The 20,705-nt window shown below is 41.2% G+C and overlaps 1 protein-coding gene across 13 annotated transcripts in view; it reads right to left on the reverse strand.

Annotated features, from left to right (window-relative positions):
* The window catches only part of TLCD4 (TLC domain containing 4), a 102,221-nt gene that overhangs the window by 48,421 nt on the left and 33,095 nt on the right, over positions 1-20,705 (reverse strand). For 11 of the 13 annotated variants that reach the window (XM_070592582.1, XM_070592580.1, XM_070592585.1 and 8 more), the window contains one exon: positions 1,132-1,296. In XM_070592582.1, the coding sequence (XP_070448683.1) occupies positions 1,132-1,286 (155 nt within the window). In that variant the 5' untranslated portion in view covers positions 1,287-1,296. Of the gene's footprint in view, positions 1-1,131; positions 1,297-3,814; positions 3,999-6,584; positions 11,190-20,705 lie in introns of those variants that run through there. The other 2 variants (XM_070592581.1, XM_070592578.1) reach the window with 2 other exon arrangements.

The raw sequence follows: 20,705 nt of genomic DNA on the forward strand, positions 1-20,705 counted from the left end.
AATGTGGAGAGAAGGGAACTCTCATACGCTGATGGTCAGAGTGCAAACTGGTGCAGCCACTATGGGAAACAGTATGGAGATTCCTCAAAAAATTAAGACTAGATCTACCATATGATCCAGCTACTCTGCTGGGTATTTATCCAAAGAACATGAAACACGAAGGCATAAAGATACATGCACCCCTAAGTTCACTGCAGCATTATTCACAATAGCCAAGACTTGGAAGCAACCTAGGTGCCCATCAAGGGGTGAATGGATAAAGAGATGTGGTATATAGACACAAAAGAATATTACTCAGTCATAAGAAATGATGAAATCTGGCCATTAGTGACAACATGGAGGGACCTTGAGGGTATTATGCTAAGTGAAATAAGTCAGAGGGAGAAAGTCAAACACCATATGATCTCACTCATAAGCAGAATATAAAAACGACAAACAAACACGTAGAAACAGAGATTGGATTGGTGGTTACCAGAGGGGAAGCAAGGAGAGAGAAGGGCAAAAGAGGTGATAAGGCACATGTGTGCGGTGACGGATTGTAACTAGTCTTTGGCTGTTGAACATGATGTAATCTACACAGAGATCGAAATATATACTGATGTACACCTGAAATTTATATGATGTTATAAACCAATGTTACTGCAATAAAATAAATAAAGAAATAAAATAAAAAGACACAGATGTGCTAACCATACACCAGGTTCTTTGGTGTGTAGCATTTAACTGCCCTCTGTCTCTGGCTAAGCCGGCCAATACTATATATAGGCCACTCACAGCCCCAACTAATGTTTACTTCATTATCACTTCCAAAGAACATGTGCTTGTTATCACGAATATTTCAGAGAAGAATGCAAACACTACTATTCCCCAGTCAGCCAGAGTCTACTTAAGCTTCCTATACTTCCCCAGAAAGTTAAGTAAATTTTTCCCAACATCTTTCAATATAAGAATTTTTAAAATTTTCCTGTATGAGATCTATCTACTTGTCTTTCCTTTTATTCCTAAGGTCAAATAAAAAATTTGACCTTAGACTTTGTTAGATCCTAAATGAAAGAATTGGAAACATTCTAAATAACTTTATTTCATAAAACTAGCTTTCTTTTTAATCAATTACATTTTCATATACTTTACCTTGAGTTCCATTCAATCTTCTTTCCGGAGCTGAGACTATTAAAACCTGAAGAAACATGTGCTGAAAACCAATAACTTATAAAGTGGAAAAGAAGCTGAAAGGTGAAAAAGCTCGTGAAAGTCATGCTGATGACCAGTTTGGTGTTGGTATCCATATTTCTTCACCTGTTAACAGAAAGGATGACTATCAATTACTTTAAATTGCTCACGATAAACCTAAATTAAATTTTCTTTAATTTTAAAAGAGCATGTAGTTGTAGTTTTAGTAATTTATTTTAATTTAGCACAAATCTATAAATACAAAGAAACTACGAGAATTTTAAGACTTTACCAGCTATTTGTTGTGTATCTTATATTTGTATTTAAAATAAAAGAGGGAAAAATCTATTAAAGATCTCAATATTATAAATTTCAGGAGACAAATTTAACATAGTGATACTCAAAATCTAAGTCTTAGAGTTTAATATTAAGAGGAAATTTCAAGTACTATAACTGAAGGTTTTCCTTTAGTAATACTATTTTTAATTAAACTTAGGACAAATCACCTGACATCTCTGTGCCTCAATTTTCTCATCTATAAAATGAGAGTTGGTTAGATAATCTTTAGGAAACAACTAAGGCAAAAGTCATAATAAAACTAACATTACAGCAAACATTATTTGCTATAATAAACATTACAGCAAAACAAAAAATAATTATGTAATTAAAAATTAATTGTACAATGGGACAAACAACATTTAAAACAAAATTGAAATCTTATGAAGAACAATACTGTCTTGGAAAAGAATCATATCACCATTGCTAAATTAGTATTCAACTTTAAAAAAATATTCTGCAATCACACACATGCTGAGACCAAAAATTCTCCACGGCTTTTTATCTCTAAAATATAAGATTTTTATAAAAGATCTTCAGGTTTTAAGGATAGAATTAGCACAAAGAATAGTTATATACATATATACACATTGAAAGTAAGTTTTCTATCTTATTGAGCTGAACTTTACTTGGCTCTAAAAATCTTAGGAACATTCAAACCAAAAAAAGACACTAAAGCATTTGCTCATATCCAGCAAATACAGCATCTCTATGGCTCCATCCTTGCTAAAGCTGACCCTCAAATGAAAAGGAAATGAATCAATACATATTTCCAGCTGCCTAATGTGAAGAAATAAAATCACCTACTGAAGCCAATTCACTAGAGAAAAGCCAAGTCGTTGACTGTACGAGCAATAACCCCACTTGATTCCCTTCCAACCAGGATAGCATAATAGGAATCAATCTCCCACAGGGCCCCTTCGGACAAAATTCATGTGTCCGTAATGAATTCTTTCCTCATTCTTTGGTTCTGGTATGTGCGCTCAGAAAAAATACTGATATTACAATTCTTCTCTGTAAGATTCCATTAACTTTATTGCTCATTTACTTTTTTTTTAATTCAACATGTGTTTATTGGGTATTAAAAAATTTAATTTGTGGTCTTTTAGCCTAGGTTTAATATTAACCAAATAATACACAAAAGTAAGTTTTGAACATAAATTAAACATCATTACAATTTGCTAAGTGACATGTAAAGGGGAAAATGTTTTTCTAAGATTAAAGCAAATAGGGATCTGGAGGCCGGGTAGGCAGGTAAATGAAGAAAATGAAACCAGCAACCAAAAGAGAGCGGAGAGTCTAATCTTAAATGTGGGGGTGGTCTGGCCTGAAGAAAAGCCTGTATGTTCCCTGCTGGTCCTGGAGGGCTTCTGGGCATGGGCTACTCATTTACTTTTGCTAAAATTCAACATACAGGGGCCGGCCTGGTGGCGCAGTGGTTAAGGTCACACGTTCTGCTTCGGTAGCCCAGGGTTCACCGGTTTTGAGCCAGGGTGCAGACCTACCCACTGCTTGGCAAGCCATGCTGTGGAAGGCGTTCCACATATAAAATAGAGGAAGATGGGCACAGATGTTAGCTCAGGGCCAGTCTTCCTCAGCAAAAAGAGGAGGATTGGCAGCAGATGTTAGCTCAGGGCTAATCTTCCTCAAAAAAAGAAAAAAATTCAACATATATAATAAGCATTTATTTCATGAATGTTTGCTAAAAGTTATGCTATAAAACATAGTAGGTATCATGAAACATTATGCATTTCGTGAATTAATTTAACCAATACATTAAAAAAGTACTAGAACAATTCACCATTAAGAGATTCCCCATTCTTAAAAAAGCTAGTTCTTATCAAATCTTTGTTATACTGGATATTTTCTATTTTCAATTGACTTAGTTTCAGTTAACTCGGTCTTTGGGGTATCCATTGAGAGTCTCACTTTGCAAAAACGTTCCCTTTAAAACTAAAAAGTTCCATATAGGCAAGTTGTGGCTTCCATTAAAGGCTCAGCAGACAGAAGCTAATTAAATTATTCTACTTCCAGCTTTGCTTCTTATTAAGCAGCTGCTTGCCTCATCAGTCATGCCAAACCAAGGACTAATCTAGGGATTTTTTACAAATTTCCCCAGAAAACCAAGGCTTCTGGTAGGAAGTAACTGCCCCTGTTTAGCATTGAATCAGGCAAGAAAATTATAAAAATGGATAAAACCAAACAATGCTCATCACTGACATAGATTAAGGGCCTTTGTGAGTTTGGTGATTATTAAGTAGAGGAGTATACAGAAAAAGTAGAAAAGTATTAGGCCTAGCTCACATACCTCTACGCGTGGCTGGTAGCTGGCAGAAGGCTGGGATACTGCCCTAGAAAGGAGCAGCCAGAACAGAAGTGGGAAATATTTCTGTGGCAATTTACAAGCAGAGTGTCTAGACGGGAACTTCACAATATAATTAGCCCATTCTGATTCACAAGAATTGTCACACCAAAGCTCTGCCAGAGGCCTCCTGAATACAAAGATGTTTGTACTTTTTCCCCCCAAGACAGTCTCTGTAAACTTTCAGTCAAGTTGCTTTCTTAGTAGAGAAAAACCTGAAAAGGTTTGAAGTACACCTCTCAACCACCAGCTGTGAGAGCCCTTCTCCAGCGGGAGGACGCCCAGAGGCAGAGCCACCAGAAACAACATAGCCAGGCTGACTCAGCCTCCACTTCAGCCAACAGCTGATCCACCACCTGTCACGTGTCCACCTCGTCCCAGGCACTGTGCTGGGACTCAGAGTACAAAATGGGGGGCATGCTTACAGGCCAGTAGGGAAGCAAAGAAACTGATCACTGCCACATCAAATGGCAAGTTCAAGGTGCTCAGGGACACTCTCTGCTTTCTGGGGGATAAATACCCCAAGAGGGGATGCATAACCAGTGAATCCAAAGGCATTCAAGGTGAACCAAGATTCCAAGCCCAAAAAGACCCAGTTCCACCAGCTGAGTCTGGAACTACCAACCTGGAACGCAACCGTTACTCTCATTTCCCCATGTTCGTTATTCCCTCGTAACACCAGGAATTCCTTAGCAAGTACGTTGGAATCAGCAAGCCTACTTCCGTACACACAAAAACCGCACCCTTTCACGTTCTGATACAATTTCCAGATAAGAACCACTGCTGTAGTGATTAGTAGTAAAAACCCTTAAAAAGAGGAGGAAAAGGTCTTGCGCGGTTGTCTTTAAAGGCAGCAGGGAAGGGGGAAGCTGGACAGAATGCTCTACACGGGCTTAGCCTTCTTCCCACCCCTAGTAAGCTCCACTGCCTATTTCCCATGTTGATTCCAAACACTCCCTGCTCGCAAATCTCCAGCTCTCCCTCTCTTACAATAGATGAGGTTTCTTCCCATTTCACCAAAAATGAAGGCTATCGGGCATGAACTCCCGCAACATGACAGTGTTTACTACCACTCCCCCCCCCCCACTACTGCCCCAAGGCAGCTCCTCTTAGTCTGCACACCATAGGCTCTGCTCACCCCTTCACCATGGCTTACGACGTGTGCAACCAGACCCCACCAACCCCCGCACACCAGACCTGGATGGTCAGCTACCCTCTGGATGGCTCCATGTGGACATCTTGGAGGCCCCACAGGCTCCATAGGACCCCAGCTGAACTTCACCTCAAACGAGTCCTTCCCTCAGGGTTCCATATCTCAGAGAATGACACTCTCATCCACAACACTGCCTCATCTTCCAATCTCGGGCAGCTCACCCACCCTGGACTCCTTCCTATCCCTTACTCCTACAATTAACTGACTGTCAAATTCTGATAGATTGAAGAATATCAAATGAAGGATAACTTGATTCCAGGAAAGTTCTGAAACTTTCCCATGATAGCCTTAGGAATAATACAAAGAAATGTGGCTGCATAACAAAATTAGGCAAATCTAGGGCTGGTTGAAAAACTAGAAGCACCATGTAGATCAGAGATCTGAAGTAGACTTGAGAAATATCTTCTGCTATCCCATTAGGGTTCTCTCTCTTTGGTCTGTTTTCAGTAATATTTTTACAAATATTTATATGTTTACTCAATCTACATATAAAATAGAGCTGGCAAAGATAGCTAATGTAACAGGTTAAAAAAAAATCAAGTTTCAAAATTATCTTCATTGGCTAAAATAATGAGTTCCAAGCAGAAAGATAAAATATAGCAGGAATAAAATTTTAAAAGGTAATACCCAAGGACTTAGCATAGTAGCCACATAACTAACCCACACGCACACAGGAAGCCTTGGCATTTTAAGTTACACAAACCAATGAGAGACAACAATGTAATGAAGATACTAGTAACCAAAAGCAAACTTTAGGCTCATTTCTAATCAGATGGTGCAGAAGTATAACTTTGGATGAAGACACTCATCACTCCCACTTTACTCTGAATTAACCACACACCAAAGTACCCTGAGAGTAGTGTAATTAACATGGTGATTTTCAGAAACCAGATCATATCATGATGAGTTAAAGGGCTGAGTAATGTCAGCTTGGGAACAAGTTTACTTAGTGAGGACCTGAGAGCATTCTTCTAACATCTAAAGAACAGTCATGGAACAGTGAAAGAGGGAACTTACCCTGCATTACTCAAAATGGCACAGGTGGGCAAAAATTACAGGGAGGGAAGAGTTCAGCTTAAGGAAGAACCTTCTAACAATTTAGAAGTGTCGAAGCATCCGTCACAGAAGTGCTAACAGGACAACTGGAGGGCGCGTCCACAGAGGGCATGAGCACTAGTCTGACTGTCAGAGGACCCTCAAAGTAAGATCCTGGGATTCTAGGAATGAACTTAATTCTGACATCTAAAAAGGCAGTTTTGTACTAACTACTACATTAGATTCTCAACATTCTATCATTTATGTTAAAAAAAATCAAAATTGCACATGTAAGAAAATATTAAGTACATATAACATGGTGGGAAATACACAGGCTTGGTCACAGACTTGAGTTTGAATGTCAGTTCCACCCCTTGCTAGCTGTGTGACCTGGGACAAATTACTTCATGTGCTTTAACTGAACCTCAGTATCTTCACCTGTAAAATGGATATAACAACAATACTAACCTGACATCGTTGTCACGGGGAATGAACCACATAATGTTTGTTGGGCACTCAGAACGGTAATTGGCATATACTGCACATTCAGTAAGTTTCTGCTTCCGCCATCGTCCATCTCCAGCAGCATGTAGGACATGTAATTTCTGGATCTGTCATCACTCCAGCCAAGGGAAACAAGACCATTCTCTGGCCACTGGGCCATAGGCCACCAACTAATCTCTGTTTACATTAGTCAACACTCAAAATGTAGGCAGCCCCCACTGCAGAAATCTATCCTCTCCACGTGACCATCCCTGCCATGCGTCAAAGTTCCTTTGCAGCCACCTGACCCAACCTATCACCCCCTCCATCTCCCAAGCCCTTCCACTAGGCTGCCTGGAACTGCTGCTCCACACCCAGAAAACAGTGCTCTATGCTTGGCCTCTCCTCTGCACGCTCTGAAGACACCCCTTTTCTTCTGCAACCCTACCAGGTAGTGGCTGCCTAGTCCCTTACACTTCAGAGTCAAGAGATGGCCCTATATCCTCTTTGCTCCTCATGGTCCCCTTCAGGCCTTACTCCTCCATTCCCTCACTGCCTGTAAACACCCAGGGTCTTTTGGTCCTGCTATTCAGTTACACCACCCTCTCCCTCTCCTCTTTGGTATTCCAACCTCCTAAACATTTCCTCCCATTCAGAGACTGTAGCCCTGCCCCACTGATGTCCTTAAGCCCTGCCAACATCCCGAGTGACTTTCTATCTACATAGAAGGCCCAGGTGTCCTTAACAACTCATTTTATCTTCATCTGGAACGGCACCTCTTCCATCCCACCTCAACCACCCATGGACCTTTATGGTTCCTTTCTCCTCATTTTTATGCCTCCAAAATAGCATTTCAAGTATTTCCTTTGTTGACCTCTCCTTCAAGCGTTGCCCAGTTTTACAAACTTCTCAAGTCCACTGACCTCTCAGCTTTCCCGAACCCACTAGCTGGCCAAACCCCAACCCTGAATATGTCCAACTATTTGCTCAAAGATGAGCCCCAAACAATCAGAGCACTCTGTTGGAAAAAGTCGTATCTCAGAAGAGGTTGAGGTTGATGAGTGTGAAATTACAGAGGGATCAAACAGCCCTCAACACTGCCCTGCACTCCTACCACACTGCCCTCAGCAGGTTACTCCCGTCCTCCCTCACAATAAAATAGAAGCCAACACATGAAAACTCTCAACATCACACTATCACCCGTATAAACTACCTGCATCTTCAACCATCTGTCCTCCCATCTCAGGACAACCTTTCTAACCTGTGCACTTTGGATCCATCATTTCTGGCCTCCTTGGAAATCTTTTGCTCCTCGTTATCCTTTATTCTCTCCTCAACTAGATCTTTCTATTGGCTTTTAAACAGGCTGAAGTCTCCAATAAAAATGAAAATCAACAGATCCACCATCTCTTCTTCCTATATCCTTTTCCCACCTCTCTTTTCCAATATAGTTTTCTCTCTCTTACCCTCTCTCCTGCCCCTCCCCTATATCCTTTAAGGACAAAGTTCTAGAAAGGTGTGTCCATACTGTCGCCATTTCTCACTCTTCAGCCCACTCTATTCTTGTCCTCACCCTTATCATTCCTCTGAAATTTCTATTCCTCTGAGTCCTGACGCATATAGCCAAATGCCTATTTGTCAGTACCACACAAGCATTTCAAAAGCACCTCAAACCAAGCTCATGACCTGACCCCTAAACTTAGTCCTCTTCTAGGTTCTTCATCTCAGTGAATGGCATAACTGTACCTCCAGATTTGACAGCCAGAAACCTAGGAGTCATTCTTGATAACTTGCTTTCTGCACCTTCCTACTTTACCACCACATCCAGCCTACCAAGTCCTGTGGATTTCACTTCTTAAATAGCTTTCAAAAACATCCATTTTTATTAAGCTACCACCATCACTTTTGTCGATTGTCTCCAAACTGGTATTCTTAGCATGGAGGACGCCAGGGAAATCTTCTCTAAAAGCTGTCTCTGATCATGTCACCTCCTCACCTACCCCCAACTTAAAATGTTCATTGGTTTCCCAGTGCTCAGCCTCACCTGGCACTTGCCCTCGTTTGCTACACTCCAGCTAATGTGGCCTTCTTTCTGTTCCTTAAAGATGCCATGTTCCCTCCCTCTACAAGACCTTTGCATAACCTATTCCCCAACTCTCATCCATGCTCCTCCACTCCCAAGTTAACTCTCATGCTTCTTCAGCTCTCAGGTCAATCCTCACCTCCTCAGGGAGCTTCTCTGAGCTCCACTAACAGGTCAATTCCCCTCCTTATCTGCTCTCATAACATCATGTCCCTCTCCTTTACGCCTGCAATTTAAATGAATGTCTCCACCCCCCAGTGGAATGTGAGCCCTAGGAAGGTGGAAAACACGAACACTTTTTCCCCTCTCCATTGTGTCCCCATAGCTAACACAGTGCCTGCCATACAGCCTGTGCTCAATGTCTATTAAATAAAATAATGATAATAACAGACAGTCATATTCTTATATGTGCTTTCTATTCTGCTGGTATCTCATCAGTTACAGGTCCCTCAGTTTACCAGTAGAATCAGAATACCGCAAAAAAGAATTTTCTAAATTGATGACTCTAGTATTACAGCATGAAAACACACTGACTTCAAAGGATTCTCACCTCCAGTTGTCCAAAAGCAAAGAGTACCAATACTATAAAGGAGCTAATACTGCATATGTGTCTCAGTCTGTTTGCATTGTTAAAACAAAATACCACAGACTGGGTGGCTTATAAACATCAGAAATTTATTGTCCACAGTTCTGGAGGCTGGAAGCCTGAGATCAGTGTACCAGCATGGTGAGGGCCCTCTTCCAGGTCGCAGACTTCACATGGTAGAAGGGGCTAGAAAGCTCTGTGGGATTTCTTTTACAAGAGCACTAATCCCACTCCTGAGGGCTCCACCCTTTGACCTGATCACTCCCAAAGGCTCCACCTACTAATACCACCACCTTTGGGGGTTAGGATTTCAATATATGAATTTGGAGAAGACACAAACATTCAGACCATAGAAATATGATATTTGATTTCTTTCCCAAACTCCTTACAACACATGGTATGTGTTCAAAGGTTTCATGTGTATATATAATGGTAATCTGCACTGTATTTTCATACTCTTATCAACTACAGAAGTACTCGTTTATTGATTTATCTACTATGTCAGTAGCCCTAACAAGTAAAAGTGTTTAAAAAGTCTCTATTTGCAAACTGTAAATCATTTGTTAATAAACACTTAATTGCAGAAGATGAGATATTTACCAAACCAAATAAACAAAAACTCTACCCAAAAAAGGCACACTGCCCACCCCTACTCTGCTTTTTTTGACATTTTCATATGGGTGGTACATTGCAATTATCTGTCTAAATGCTCATGAAATGTCAATTATTAACCAGAGATATTAAAACCCCCTAGTAAAGAATAACTATCACACTATCCACTTTTGACTTTTCATTCATGTAAAAACTGTTGAGCATCTAACCAAATACATACAAAGCTCCTGGCTAACTGTAGTTACAGTTTTTGTTTTCTATTGTTGTCGATGTTTTGTAAATTCTGCATTGAAAGCTACATGAAAAAAAGTTAGGAGAATTACATGCAGAAAACATTCCACCTCTTTTCTCTTTTCTGGGCATTAAGTTCAAGAACCATTAGCTTAGTGTGAAGTCTTCAGGAGGCCAGCTGCATAAAAGTCAACCTGACTTCTATACATCCTCCAGTATTCACGGTACAGCTTTTTAAACTGAAGCAAACGAGAAGTAAATGAAGACTAAACCAGGACAGGCAAAGGAATCTGATATGAATATGATTCAGTTACACTCCTTTTTGCAGATATATGATGTCACATCAGATTTAAGAAGAAATTCCTCATAACCATAGAAAAGATTTCTCTATGGCTCCTCCGTGTCAGTTAAGACACTAAACTTTGAATAAGGGTATCCTTTATATTTTCCCATTCCTTCAACCATTTACTTCCCAAGAGCATATAACAGAATTCAAATTAACGAGAAACTGTTCAACTCTGCTTGTTACAGACCCTGGCAATTGACATTTCCCAGAAACAATTTTTTTGGATTACAGGTTGTTTTAATGATAACAAAGAATAAAATATTTAAGGTTAAATATTCATACATTTCTAATGGGCCTTTATTTTCCCCTCAGTTGTAAGTAATAATTATAATCACAAGACGTTAGAGCAGAAAGGAGACTAAACTCTGTTCTCTAAACTGGCTCTTAAAGAATCACCTACCCTCAGCAAGAAGTGTCCACACTCAGGGGCTGTGGGATGGCTTCATCTTGCTACCACAACTTGAAGAACTGTGTAGACAGTTAATTCATACTGCCATAGTTCTCTTTAACCCAAGACTTCCCTTTTATCTCTCATAGCCCTATCTGTCTCTTTACATCCTATGTTAAATGCCTTCTAGGAATTTTTTTCTGATCCCTCTAACTCAGTGTTTTTCAAATTTTGATGTCCCAGAGCTCCCCATCCCACTGCCCCCCAGCCCCCTCATACACACAATACTTTCTCAGTATACATTCTGCTTATTTCCACCAGTCAAGAAGATTCTGTAGTCTTCCTTTCTATGGTTTGTTTTCTGGGGGGGAAATAGGTTTCTTGATTTATTTTTTCACATGGCCCAGAGTCCCCACCAAAAGATTCTGACACAGCAAGGCCGGGGAGTTATTCCTGCTCTTTCAAGAAAGAATTTCTCCCCTTGATTTCCTACAACACTTGATCAATTCTCCCTTCTATTAAAAGTATTGTTAATTAGGATTTTAACAAAACTTTTCTTATTTTCCTAGCTTGCATTTATTTGCACTTTTTACATGTTCTAGCTATTAACTTAAAAATAAAACAAAATTTAATACAATTAATCTATGTCATCAATTTTTTTGAATCTTTTGTCTTATTTAAAATTTACTTCATTTTATACTGACTCCCTGCCTCGGGACTTGTTTTTCTAATACCTAACAAGAACTGTGGCTGCAAGGGAGCCGACAATGGAAAAAGGCCTCCTTCCCCAGCTCTGCCTACTGCTCCAACCCACTGAAGCACTCTCCCCTAGGAAACTCAGGAGTTCATTTTCTAGGGCCTTAAGTCTCACAGTATAGATGGCACATTTTATTTACGTGATAAATGTTGCTTCCTAGCATCTCACCCCACTTAGAACTTTTATAAAGAAGCCTTTATTTTTTAAACCTATGAGTTATAATGACAGTCACTAGATTTTGGATAAACCAGAATGCCGAGGCCAGGAGACAATAGTGATTGGAAGGTCACACTAATACAGTAGTTGAAACCAATAAAAAGTAAGGATTTGGAAGCTTATACAACTTGAGGGCCCACCTTTAAGGAAATCCACATTTCACATACAACACACTCCCTGAGACTTAGAAGTGTTCTGTGTGAGCGAGGGGCCCTCAGGCCGAAGCAAGGACCCAGTAGCACTGCTTTGCCAGGTGGAGACTCTTGGGAAGAGGAAGCAGGTCCTGCAGCCAACTTCTACTCAGCTTCTGATGTACTTATTTCCATATTCCTGCTTTTCCTTTCCTGAAGGGCTCACAGAAGAGCCTCTTGGCTTGGGAAATCTCTTGGCTTTCTACCAACATTGTGAAATCAAAGAAAAGCTGGACAGAGTAAGATTTTGCAAATACATTTTGTTCTTTTTTTAAAGGAATCATTGGGACACCTGCCACGCAACCCAGGAAGTCAGAACCTAAGGAGACAGGGAGGTCCTTCTCACCTTCAAGCTGTCCACTTGATTACCCCTGAGAAAGTCCTTAAGGTTAACGGAAGTGCCTGAGGTAGGGTTTTGCCTGCTTGCCTTCTAGTTCTTTTTTGCCTGCTCCCCACAGGAAATAGGAGACAATATTAAATGGGTGAGGGGGGCTGAAGAACAATTTAGCAAATTTCAACCACCTGCTGAGTTCTTAAAACGAATTCCGTTCAGCTAGAGAGAGACCTAAAATCAAATCTTAGTCCCAGTATTTTATCAAGCGGCCTTTGGCAAGAATATAACTTCTCTGACACGCAAGTTCTATGAAACAGGGATAAGAATGCCTACCTTGCTAGATGGTCATGTGGCTTAAAAGGGAGGCGTTAAATGCCCCTAGCACAGTGCTCAGCACATGTAGCCACTTGTGGTAAGTCATTTAATACCCATAAATTCCTTTGCAATGTGATGTTGTCACTCCAGCCACCCAGAGGTGGAGATTATGTCTCTGCCCCCACAAATCTGAGCTGGCCTTGTCACTGTTGACAAATAGAATACAGAAGAGAGGCTGCAAGGGCTCTGGAGCCTATGCAGGCCTCAAATCTGCCTTTCACTCCTTGGAGCGTAGCCCTGAGACTGCCATGTAAAGAAACCTGTCTGGTCTACAAGAGGATGTGAGGCCGCGGAGAGAACTAAGGCTGCCCAGCTGACAGAAAACACTCAATACCAACTAGCAGCCATGCTGGCAAGCCATCATGAATCTTCCAGCCCAGCTGACCCTGCCATTGCAGGCAGCCACATGAGGAAGCCTATAACCAGCAGAGTAACTGCCCAGCCACCCACAGAATCATGAGAAATATAAATCATTTTATTAAGCCACTAGGTTTGGGGGTGGTTTGTTATTCAGCAATAGATCAAAACCCCACTCAATAGAAGATAACACTTATTATTACCACCCTTTCCTAATCAAAAATGTTACACCTGTCTCTCTGATGGCACCAAGTCATAGAGAGACAGGATATTCTGTATCTGAAGCACTGTGATCATGTCCCCTCCTTTAACCTTTGGCCTAGAGGCCCTGCAGCTTGTCCACCCCTATTATCTGTTTGGGGGACTTGGCGGCTTAAATGAGAAGACAGTCAAGGTCTTCTAAATTCTAGCTGGCCTGTTACCTTGTTACCTAGGGCCACTTAAAACTCTACCAAGGTACTCTGAGAGTACTTTCTCTGCCGACCTCCTTCCATAAGGCTGCCATTGCCTCAAACTGGTTCCAACTGCACTATTTTCCAATAAACACAGTACTTATCTACCTGATTCAGTATCTGGTTTGATATTATCAGGAAGCCAAAAAATCTAAATGCGGTGACATGTTTCCTTGAACCATTTCACAGGCTAGTGAGGTGATGTGCAAAACAAATCAGATGCGGCTTCAGGTAACCTCAAGTTTAACATTTACTACAAAGCTCATGTTTAAATTCAGGGCAGGTCCTATACAAGTACCTAAGCTTGGCCCATGGACTTGGTATTAAAGGATTGTTGGGACAATGTTCCTGAGGCAAGACTTAGGTGAACGTGATCATAAAAGTTCAGTTCCAGGTGGCTCGTTAGAGTCGAACTTTTCCCAGGTTTATGAAATAGGGTCAACCTGCCCCAACATGTGGATCTCTAAATCCTGGTAACACTATCATACTCTGCAACCTATTAATCATTTTAAGCTTGGAGATGTTCTCAAGACTTCTTGGAATGGTGGCTGTCACCCTTTAGAAATTGATCAACATGAACAAATACCATCCTTCCTGCAAAAAGGACCAAGTGCAGAGTTTTATTTATTTTTTTAAAGAAGATATTTTGTTCAGTCATTGTTACAGTTCTAATACATGAATGCCATCTAAAACATCCTCACTTCTTTCTTTGTAAGTTGTAAGCCTAGTATTCTTGGGCAAATGGATTCTACTCACAGAAATTCCACTAAAATTACATATTCTGTACTACCTTGTAGAAAAAATTGTCCAGGAACAGTGTCAGATTGCTGTTTTCAATGGTCATGTATCCCTTTAGGTCCTCTTAAGCTATTTCTGGATTAAACACATGAACATACAACTCATCCTCATGACCTTTCACTGAGCAGGGCCAAGGCATGACACCCCTGGCTAGCACTGAGGAACACGACCTGAAATGGCATTACAAAGCAAGGTCACTAGGTTTTACTGTACAATATTGGGAATGTGGTTGAGAATGCTGGTCCTGGCAACTGCAATGTTTTCTTGATGAAAATCCAAAGGAGAAATTTCTCTCACCTCCTAGAATCAGAAATAGACAGCCTTCTCCGATTTGGTTTCTCCCTCTGGACACACTGAAACTTGTTATGGGTTGTTTGCCTCCTGTGTTTGGCCGCTGGAAAGCTTACAGCCAGAACTTCCAGGAAGAGAAGAGGACTTTCAAGTACACTAATGAGCCTCACTCATACCTCCATCTTATTTTCCTTTGACTTGTTTTTCTTTCCCATCCTAAATTTACTTTATCTTGTCATATTGTATGCATCTTCCCAAATCATTTTTGGAACAAGGTAGGGTGAAAATAAAACCAAAGATATCATAGTCAGTGTGTGTTCCTAATCGCTCTGCTCTGGAGAGTGAGCTCTTGTAAGCAAGTGCTGGCATTGCCCCACTTTGAAATCCCTAGAGTATCTAGTGCTACACTTACTGCTGAATGAATATTTGGGGAATTAAATGGTAGACTAAGTAAATTGTGATAGCACTATGTTAACTGAATTATAAAATAAGCAGTATACTAATGATTTTGTCTTTTATCCTCAAAACAAATTCACACATGAGTGAAAGGATGTACGTACGAGGATGTTTATTGCATCATTATAAGAAGCAACCTTAAGGTCCAATGATAGGGAAATGGTTAAATGTATTGATACAGATGCACTAACACAGGTGATATAGCCATTTAAATGAACAAGATGATACAAAAGAATGCTCATCACATACTACAGAGTGAAAAAAAGACTGCAAAGTGATAAATTTTTCATAAATACACAAGTAGGCACATTTTGGCATTTGTAGAGAAAAACGTCTCTGGAGGGCTATACCCTCAAAACTGAAAACTGGTTGTTTTGGGGAGTGTGGGAATATTGGGAATGTGGTTGAGAATGCTGGTCACTGTAAATGCTGTGTTTTCTTGATGAAAATCCAAAGGAGAAATTTCTCTCACCTCCTAGAATCAGAAATAGACAGTCTTCTCCGATTTGGTTTCTCCCTCTGGACACACTGAAACTTGTTATGGGTTGTTTGCCTCTTGTGTTTGGCCGCTGGAAAGCTTACAGCCAGAACTTCCAGGAAGAGAAGAGGACTTTACACTAATGAACCTCACTCATACCTCCATCTTATTTTCCTTTGACTTATTTTTCTTTCTTATCCTAAATAAGAGGACAGGTGGGAGTTGGGAAAGGAGAGTGAACTTTCACTCTCTTGAGTATTGGTTGTTTACACTGTTTTTTATAATGAACAAGTTTCAATTCTGTAACTAAAAAAAAAAACCACTGAATAAAAGATTTAGGGACTTGAGGCTATAAAGCATTCTCAAGTCCTCCAAATGCCTAGCGTCTAAGAGTTCGCTATGGGGATACTGAGCTGGGAGACACCAAACATGCAGCCTTTGCTCCAGGCAGCCAGACCTTCCCTTCACCGCAACTTGACCTCCCACCCTGTGGCGTCGATCTTGCCCTAGGTTGCTCCACAAAACATGTAAGAAATGGATCTGTTTTGTAACACTCATACAGGTTTTAAAAATATGAAAAGGCAAAGAAGCTTTCTCAATTGGAACACAGCTGTAGTCTTTCTCAATCCTCAAAATAGCATGTAACAAATGACAAAGCATTTAATTCATAATTGTCTCAATATTTTTACATGTATTAGAGCAAAACATGTTAACTGAGCAAGACTAGTCTGAGGAATTATGTCCCTAAAATGTAACACTTGTAAAGGGGGCTTCTAAATTTGTTCTAAATTTTTCATCAAATGTCCTTCCTCCTCCTCTTCCACTAAATACATACATACCAAATAGGGAGAAGTTGTCTATGCCTTCAAAATGTACTTTTTTTTTTTGAGGAAGATTAGCCCCAAGCTAACATTCGCTGCCAATCGTCCTCTTTTTGCTGAGGAAGACTGGCCCTGAGCTAACATCCGTGCCCATCTTCCTCCACTTTATATGCAGGACGCCTACCACAGCATGGCTTGCCAAGCGGTGCCTTGGCCACACCCAGGATCTGAACCGGCAAACCCTGGGCCACCAAAGCGGAACATATGAACTTAACTGCTGTGCCACCGGGCTGGTCCCAGATCAAAATGTACTTTTTAAAGGTTTTTTTTAAGCCTCTTTAGAGAAAGCTAATTAAATTAACTTGACCAGGAGAGTTTCTCCATGTCCCCAAAACTTAAAAGTCAAATTAAAACCAATGTATAAACCCATCAATGTACAGTTATTTCTAAGGTAGCCAAGGCAGGATACAATAGACACCAACAAAGCACATGCTGGGATCCAAACATGGGCTCCACGGGAATAGTCTGGTGGACACCGTTAAGACATAACACCCAAGAAACCAGGATTGAAAACATTAGGTAGATACCAGACAGCTGAGGAGAGGTAAAGTCAAACACTGAAAACATATCAACTCAGGTAGGAAAATCAGATAAGGCAGGGATGGGTCAAAGGGAGGATCGAAACAGGTCAGTGTGGATGATAACAGCAAGCAGTAACCAAGCAACCAGGTGAACCTGTGCACTATTTCTCCAAGCTTTGCTGTACTTGCTTGCTGGCAAGGGTACTAGGTGCTGGAGTCACAAGTTAATTGTTATGAAAAGAAAATCAAAGGGCTGCAGCTAGATTCTGCCCTTGATTAACTTCAGGGCATAGATACTGGAATTAGCTCAAGGATGCTGGGTGCTGCTTCACCTATTTCTCCAAGAAGCTTTTTTGTCAATCCCAAAGACTATGAAGGATGATTCCAGTTTGATTGTAGATCTTGAAATAGATGTCTAAGGAAGTCTTGATAATCTAACCCTTTTATAAAATGTAATGCAAATACTTTTCCAATTCTCTGTGAGGCAAGCGGCCAACTTCCTAACAAGTTTGATCAGCAAATGGGATTCTGAAAGAACACACTCCATCCACTCCTTCTGCACAAACTTCTCAAAGCGAGAAGGGGAGATGTGAGCCTCCTGCTCACCCACTCTGCACCATGAGACCCTCTGCTCCCTATCCAGCTGAAGAAAGTGGACACGGCCTAAATCCATCCCCAATTTGTTCTGGATCCCTTTGTCTTCTTATTTAACCTACAGAGAAAAATCTACTGCTCCAAAGATACTGCTTTCAAATCCAAATTTACTCATTCCACACTTCCTCTTCACTCAAACCAACTGTTTGCCTTGAAGTGGATAGAATTGGTAGGAAGTCCCCTTTCTGCACCTGCCCATCCAGCTGCCTTTCATTAACGTGAGTCCCGCACCCGTAAAACACCAGATGAGTTCCCCTACACCCTTGTGTCCCCACCGAGAGGGGTCCAAATATCTCCCAATCAAGTCTGTCCCCTTCCACCTCCTCCAGCATCTCCGACCCCAAAGCCCAGCCTGCTCCCCAGCAACCTGTTTTTCCATCCATTAGATAAATGGTGTCCAAATAGTGGTCCGTAATAAGTTTTTCAAAACAGAATGGAAACAGAAATAGAGTAGAAATAGAAACAGAAAATAGAATATTTATAGTAGGCATACGTATTGTTTCATGAAACTTGTTTCAGATGCACATATACTTATGCTCTATGTCTCAATGTAAAAATGCATTTTGTACTGTGTTGTAATCCAAAAATGTTGGAAACACTGCTTTAGATAAGCCTTTGTCCATCTAGCCAGACTCCCCACTCCCTATTGGTCCCCCGGCGCAGCAGCTCCTTTCCTCATGCTGGCTCAAGCTCTGAACACACTTCTAGCTGTCTTCCTCAGCTGTTTTCACAAACCATGGCCTTTTACGATTCACAAGTTCCTTCTCATGTATCCACAGGATTGTCTTCTCCTTGAACAGACCAATGTTCTGAGCAAAAAAACATTCTTTGCTATTCCTGCCTTCTTTTCAGGTCTGGGATCTGAATGCAGCACATCCAGCTGTCTCACTGTGAATAACAAACCTCAGAGAAGCAGGACTCCATTCTTTCATCTCCAACAAGAAAAAACACCACCAAAGTCACTCTTGAAATACCTTAGATTTCCTTAGAAGACTAACTCACTTTCCTGATGTAATGCGTTCTCTAGTGTAATACGTCCAGTGCCTGATCCCAATGCCAGGTGAATACAGCTCACTCCTAATGCTGAGTCAAAGTCTGTTCCCAACCTTGAGAACAGATGGTTACTCCACCTCCATATTGCTTTCTTCTTCCTCTCACAAGGCAAATGGAAAGAGGGAAAGCACAACAAGACAACTGTATGAGCTTGGTGGCATCCTGTCCTCTCTCAAGGAGGGGGGCACAAGCTGTCCAGCACAACTGTACCCCCAGTACTGCCCTTCCTTGTCCAATTGCCCACAGTTCTCACCCAGGCAATTAATTCATTATCTTCCTCTAGAAAAAAACCAGTTTTCTGTATTTTCCTGTAGACTGTTCAGTTTACTTTTCTCAGCTAAACTGAGTATCCCACTTTTCAACCTTCCAAGAGATACTGAAGCTAAATCAATCCTTAATCTGTAGAATATGGGACATTAATTTGAGGAGGGTGCAGGGAGGCACTGAGATCTGAAGGTTTCTCATGAAGTAAACTGTTCAGTTTCCTCTCATACTTGGAAGGCCAGCTCTGAGGGAGGAATATAAACACTGGGCCTCCTTTAAAGCACCAAGGGAGGCAAGTGAACAAGTCTGAGAACTGCAGGATAGCTATACCAGGCTTTGAGGGGCAAGACACACTCTCAAAGGGAAAGGGGGAGAAGGGGAGGTTACATCTAGGGCACATTCCAGAATTTGCCTTGCAGCTCCACCACTCCCTTTCTGCCACCCGGCCCTTTTCCCATTTCCCAGTGGGGAAGCCAGGGGTCCTTTACCACCCTCTCCGGTCATCCAGTTATTTGGAGGGCCCTCAGTCCCTTCCAAGTCGCCACTTCCTCCTCTCCACTCCTTTGCTGGAAATGCCCATAATCGTAGGACTGAGTTAGATTTCTGATAGCTCACTGCTCCCAAAGCCTCCGTTTACTTTGGTAATCAAATGACTCTCTCACCAATGGAGATTTCAGAAAATGAAGGAAAAGATAGACCAACGCTGCCTCCACACTCCAGGGTCTGTTCAGAAGACCCAGCTTCTTTGGAGTTTGCCAGATGTGTCAGCCCCTTGACCACTGCCATTCCTAGGCACCTCCAAGTATACAGCTTTATTCTTTCCAACGAGGTAGAGAAGACTTAGCATGAAAGGAAGAGGAACAGAAAGCTAATAGTGTAAATAATTATGACGGCCTGAGCAGCTGAGTGTGAGACAGGTAGACAGGTCAAACTCATGCAAGAATACACAGTAAGAATTCGATCCCTGGAGGTAGGTAAGGTGGCAAAAGGGGCTGCCGAAGTAAGAAAGAAAGAAGCACCTTCAAATGTATTACCCTCAGGATCACCTGGTGCCACAGGAGGGAGGATGGCAAACAAACTAAAATCCATGGTCCCTCAAGCCATTCTTTCCAATTTCCCAGCGTTGCAGGAGTACACTTTTCTAATTCAGTTTCACCCAGACAATTTAAGGAAAAGATAAACAAGGGAAAAAATTCTCTACTTCATCTATAGCACGGCTAAAAGGGAACTGGGATTCTCTATGTCTTACCTTAACTGGCTACACAAAGATGAAGCTGCATTCCAACCTATACCACATGCTCACAGAGCAGCATCTCACTTAAAACACACACACAATCCAAGATCCATCTTTCTCAACTCCATTTATGACTGAGCAAAGATTTTACTAAAATGACAGCTTTTTTCCTACTTCACACATCAACTCCTAACGTCCACACAAACTCTTCCATCTTGTCCCCAAACTGGTATTGGATTCATTTAAATATTTTGTCAAAGATCACACTTTAAGAACTTTATAAGTTCATATAAAAATGTGCACCACATTAACACTGAGATGTGTACAACTAAGACAAAACTGGCCAGCAACAGTGGCCAGTTTAATGACCCCTTTAACGAACTTAACTCAAAATGTTTTCACAGCGGTTTTCCTCCCGTCTTGGGGCGCTAGGAAAATGCTAGCATTACAGATGCCATTTCACGGCTGGGTAAACCGAGGCACTTCATTTCATCAACCTGCCCGGGGTTACAATGGGAGAGCTGGAAATAGAAACCAATTTCTCCCTC

The sequence above is a fragment of the Equus przewalskii genome, chromosome 24 (assembly GCF_037783145.1).
Source record: "Equus przewalskii isolate Varuska chromosome 24, EquPr2, whole genome shotgun sequence".
NCBI lineage: Eukaryota > Metazoa > Chordata > Mammalia > Perissodactyla > Equidae > Equus > Equus przewalskii.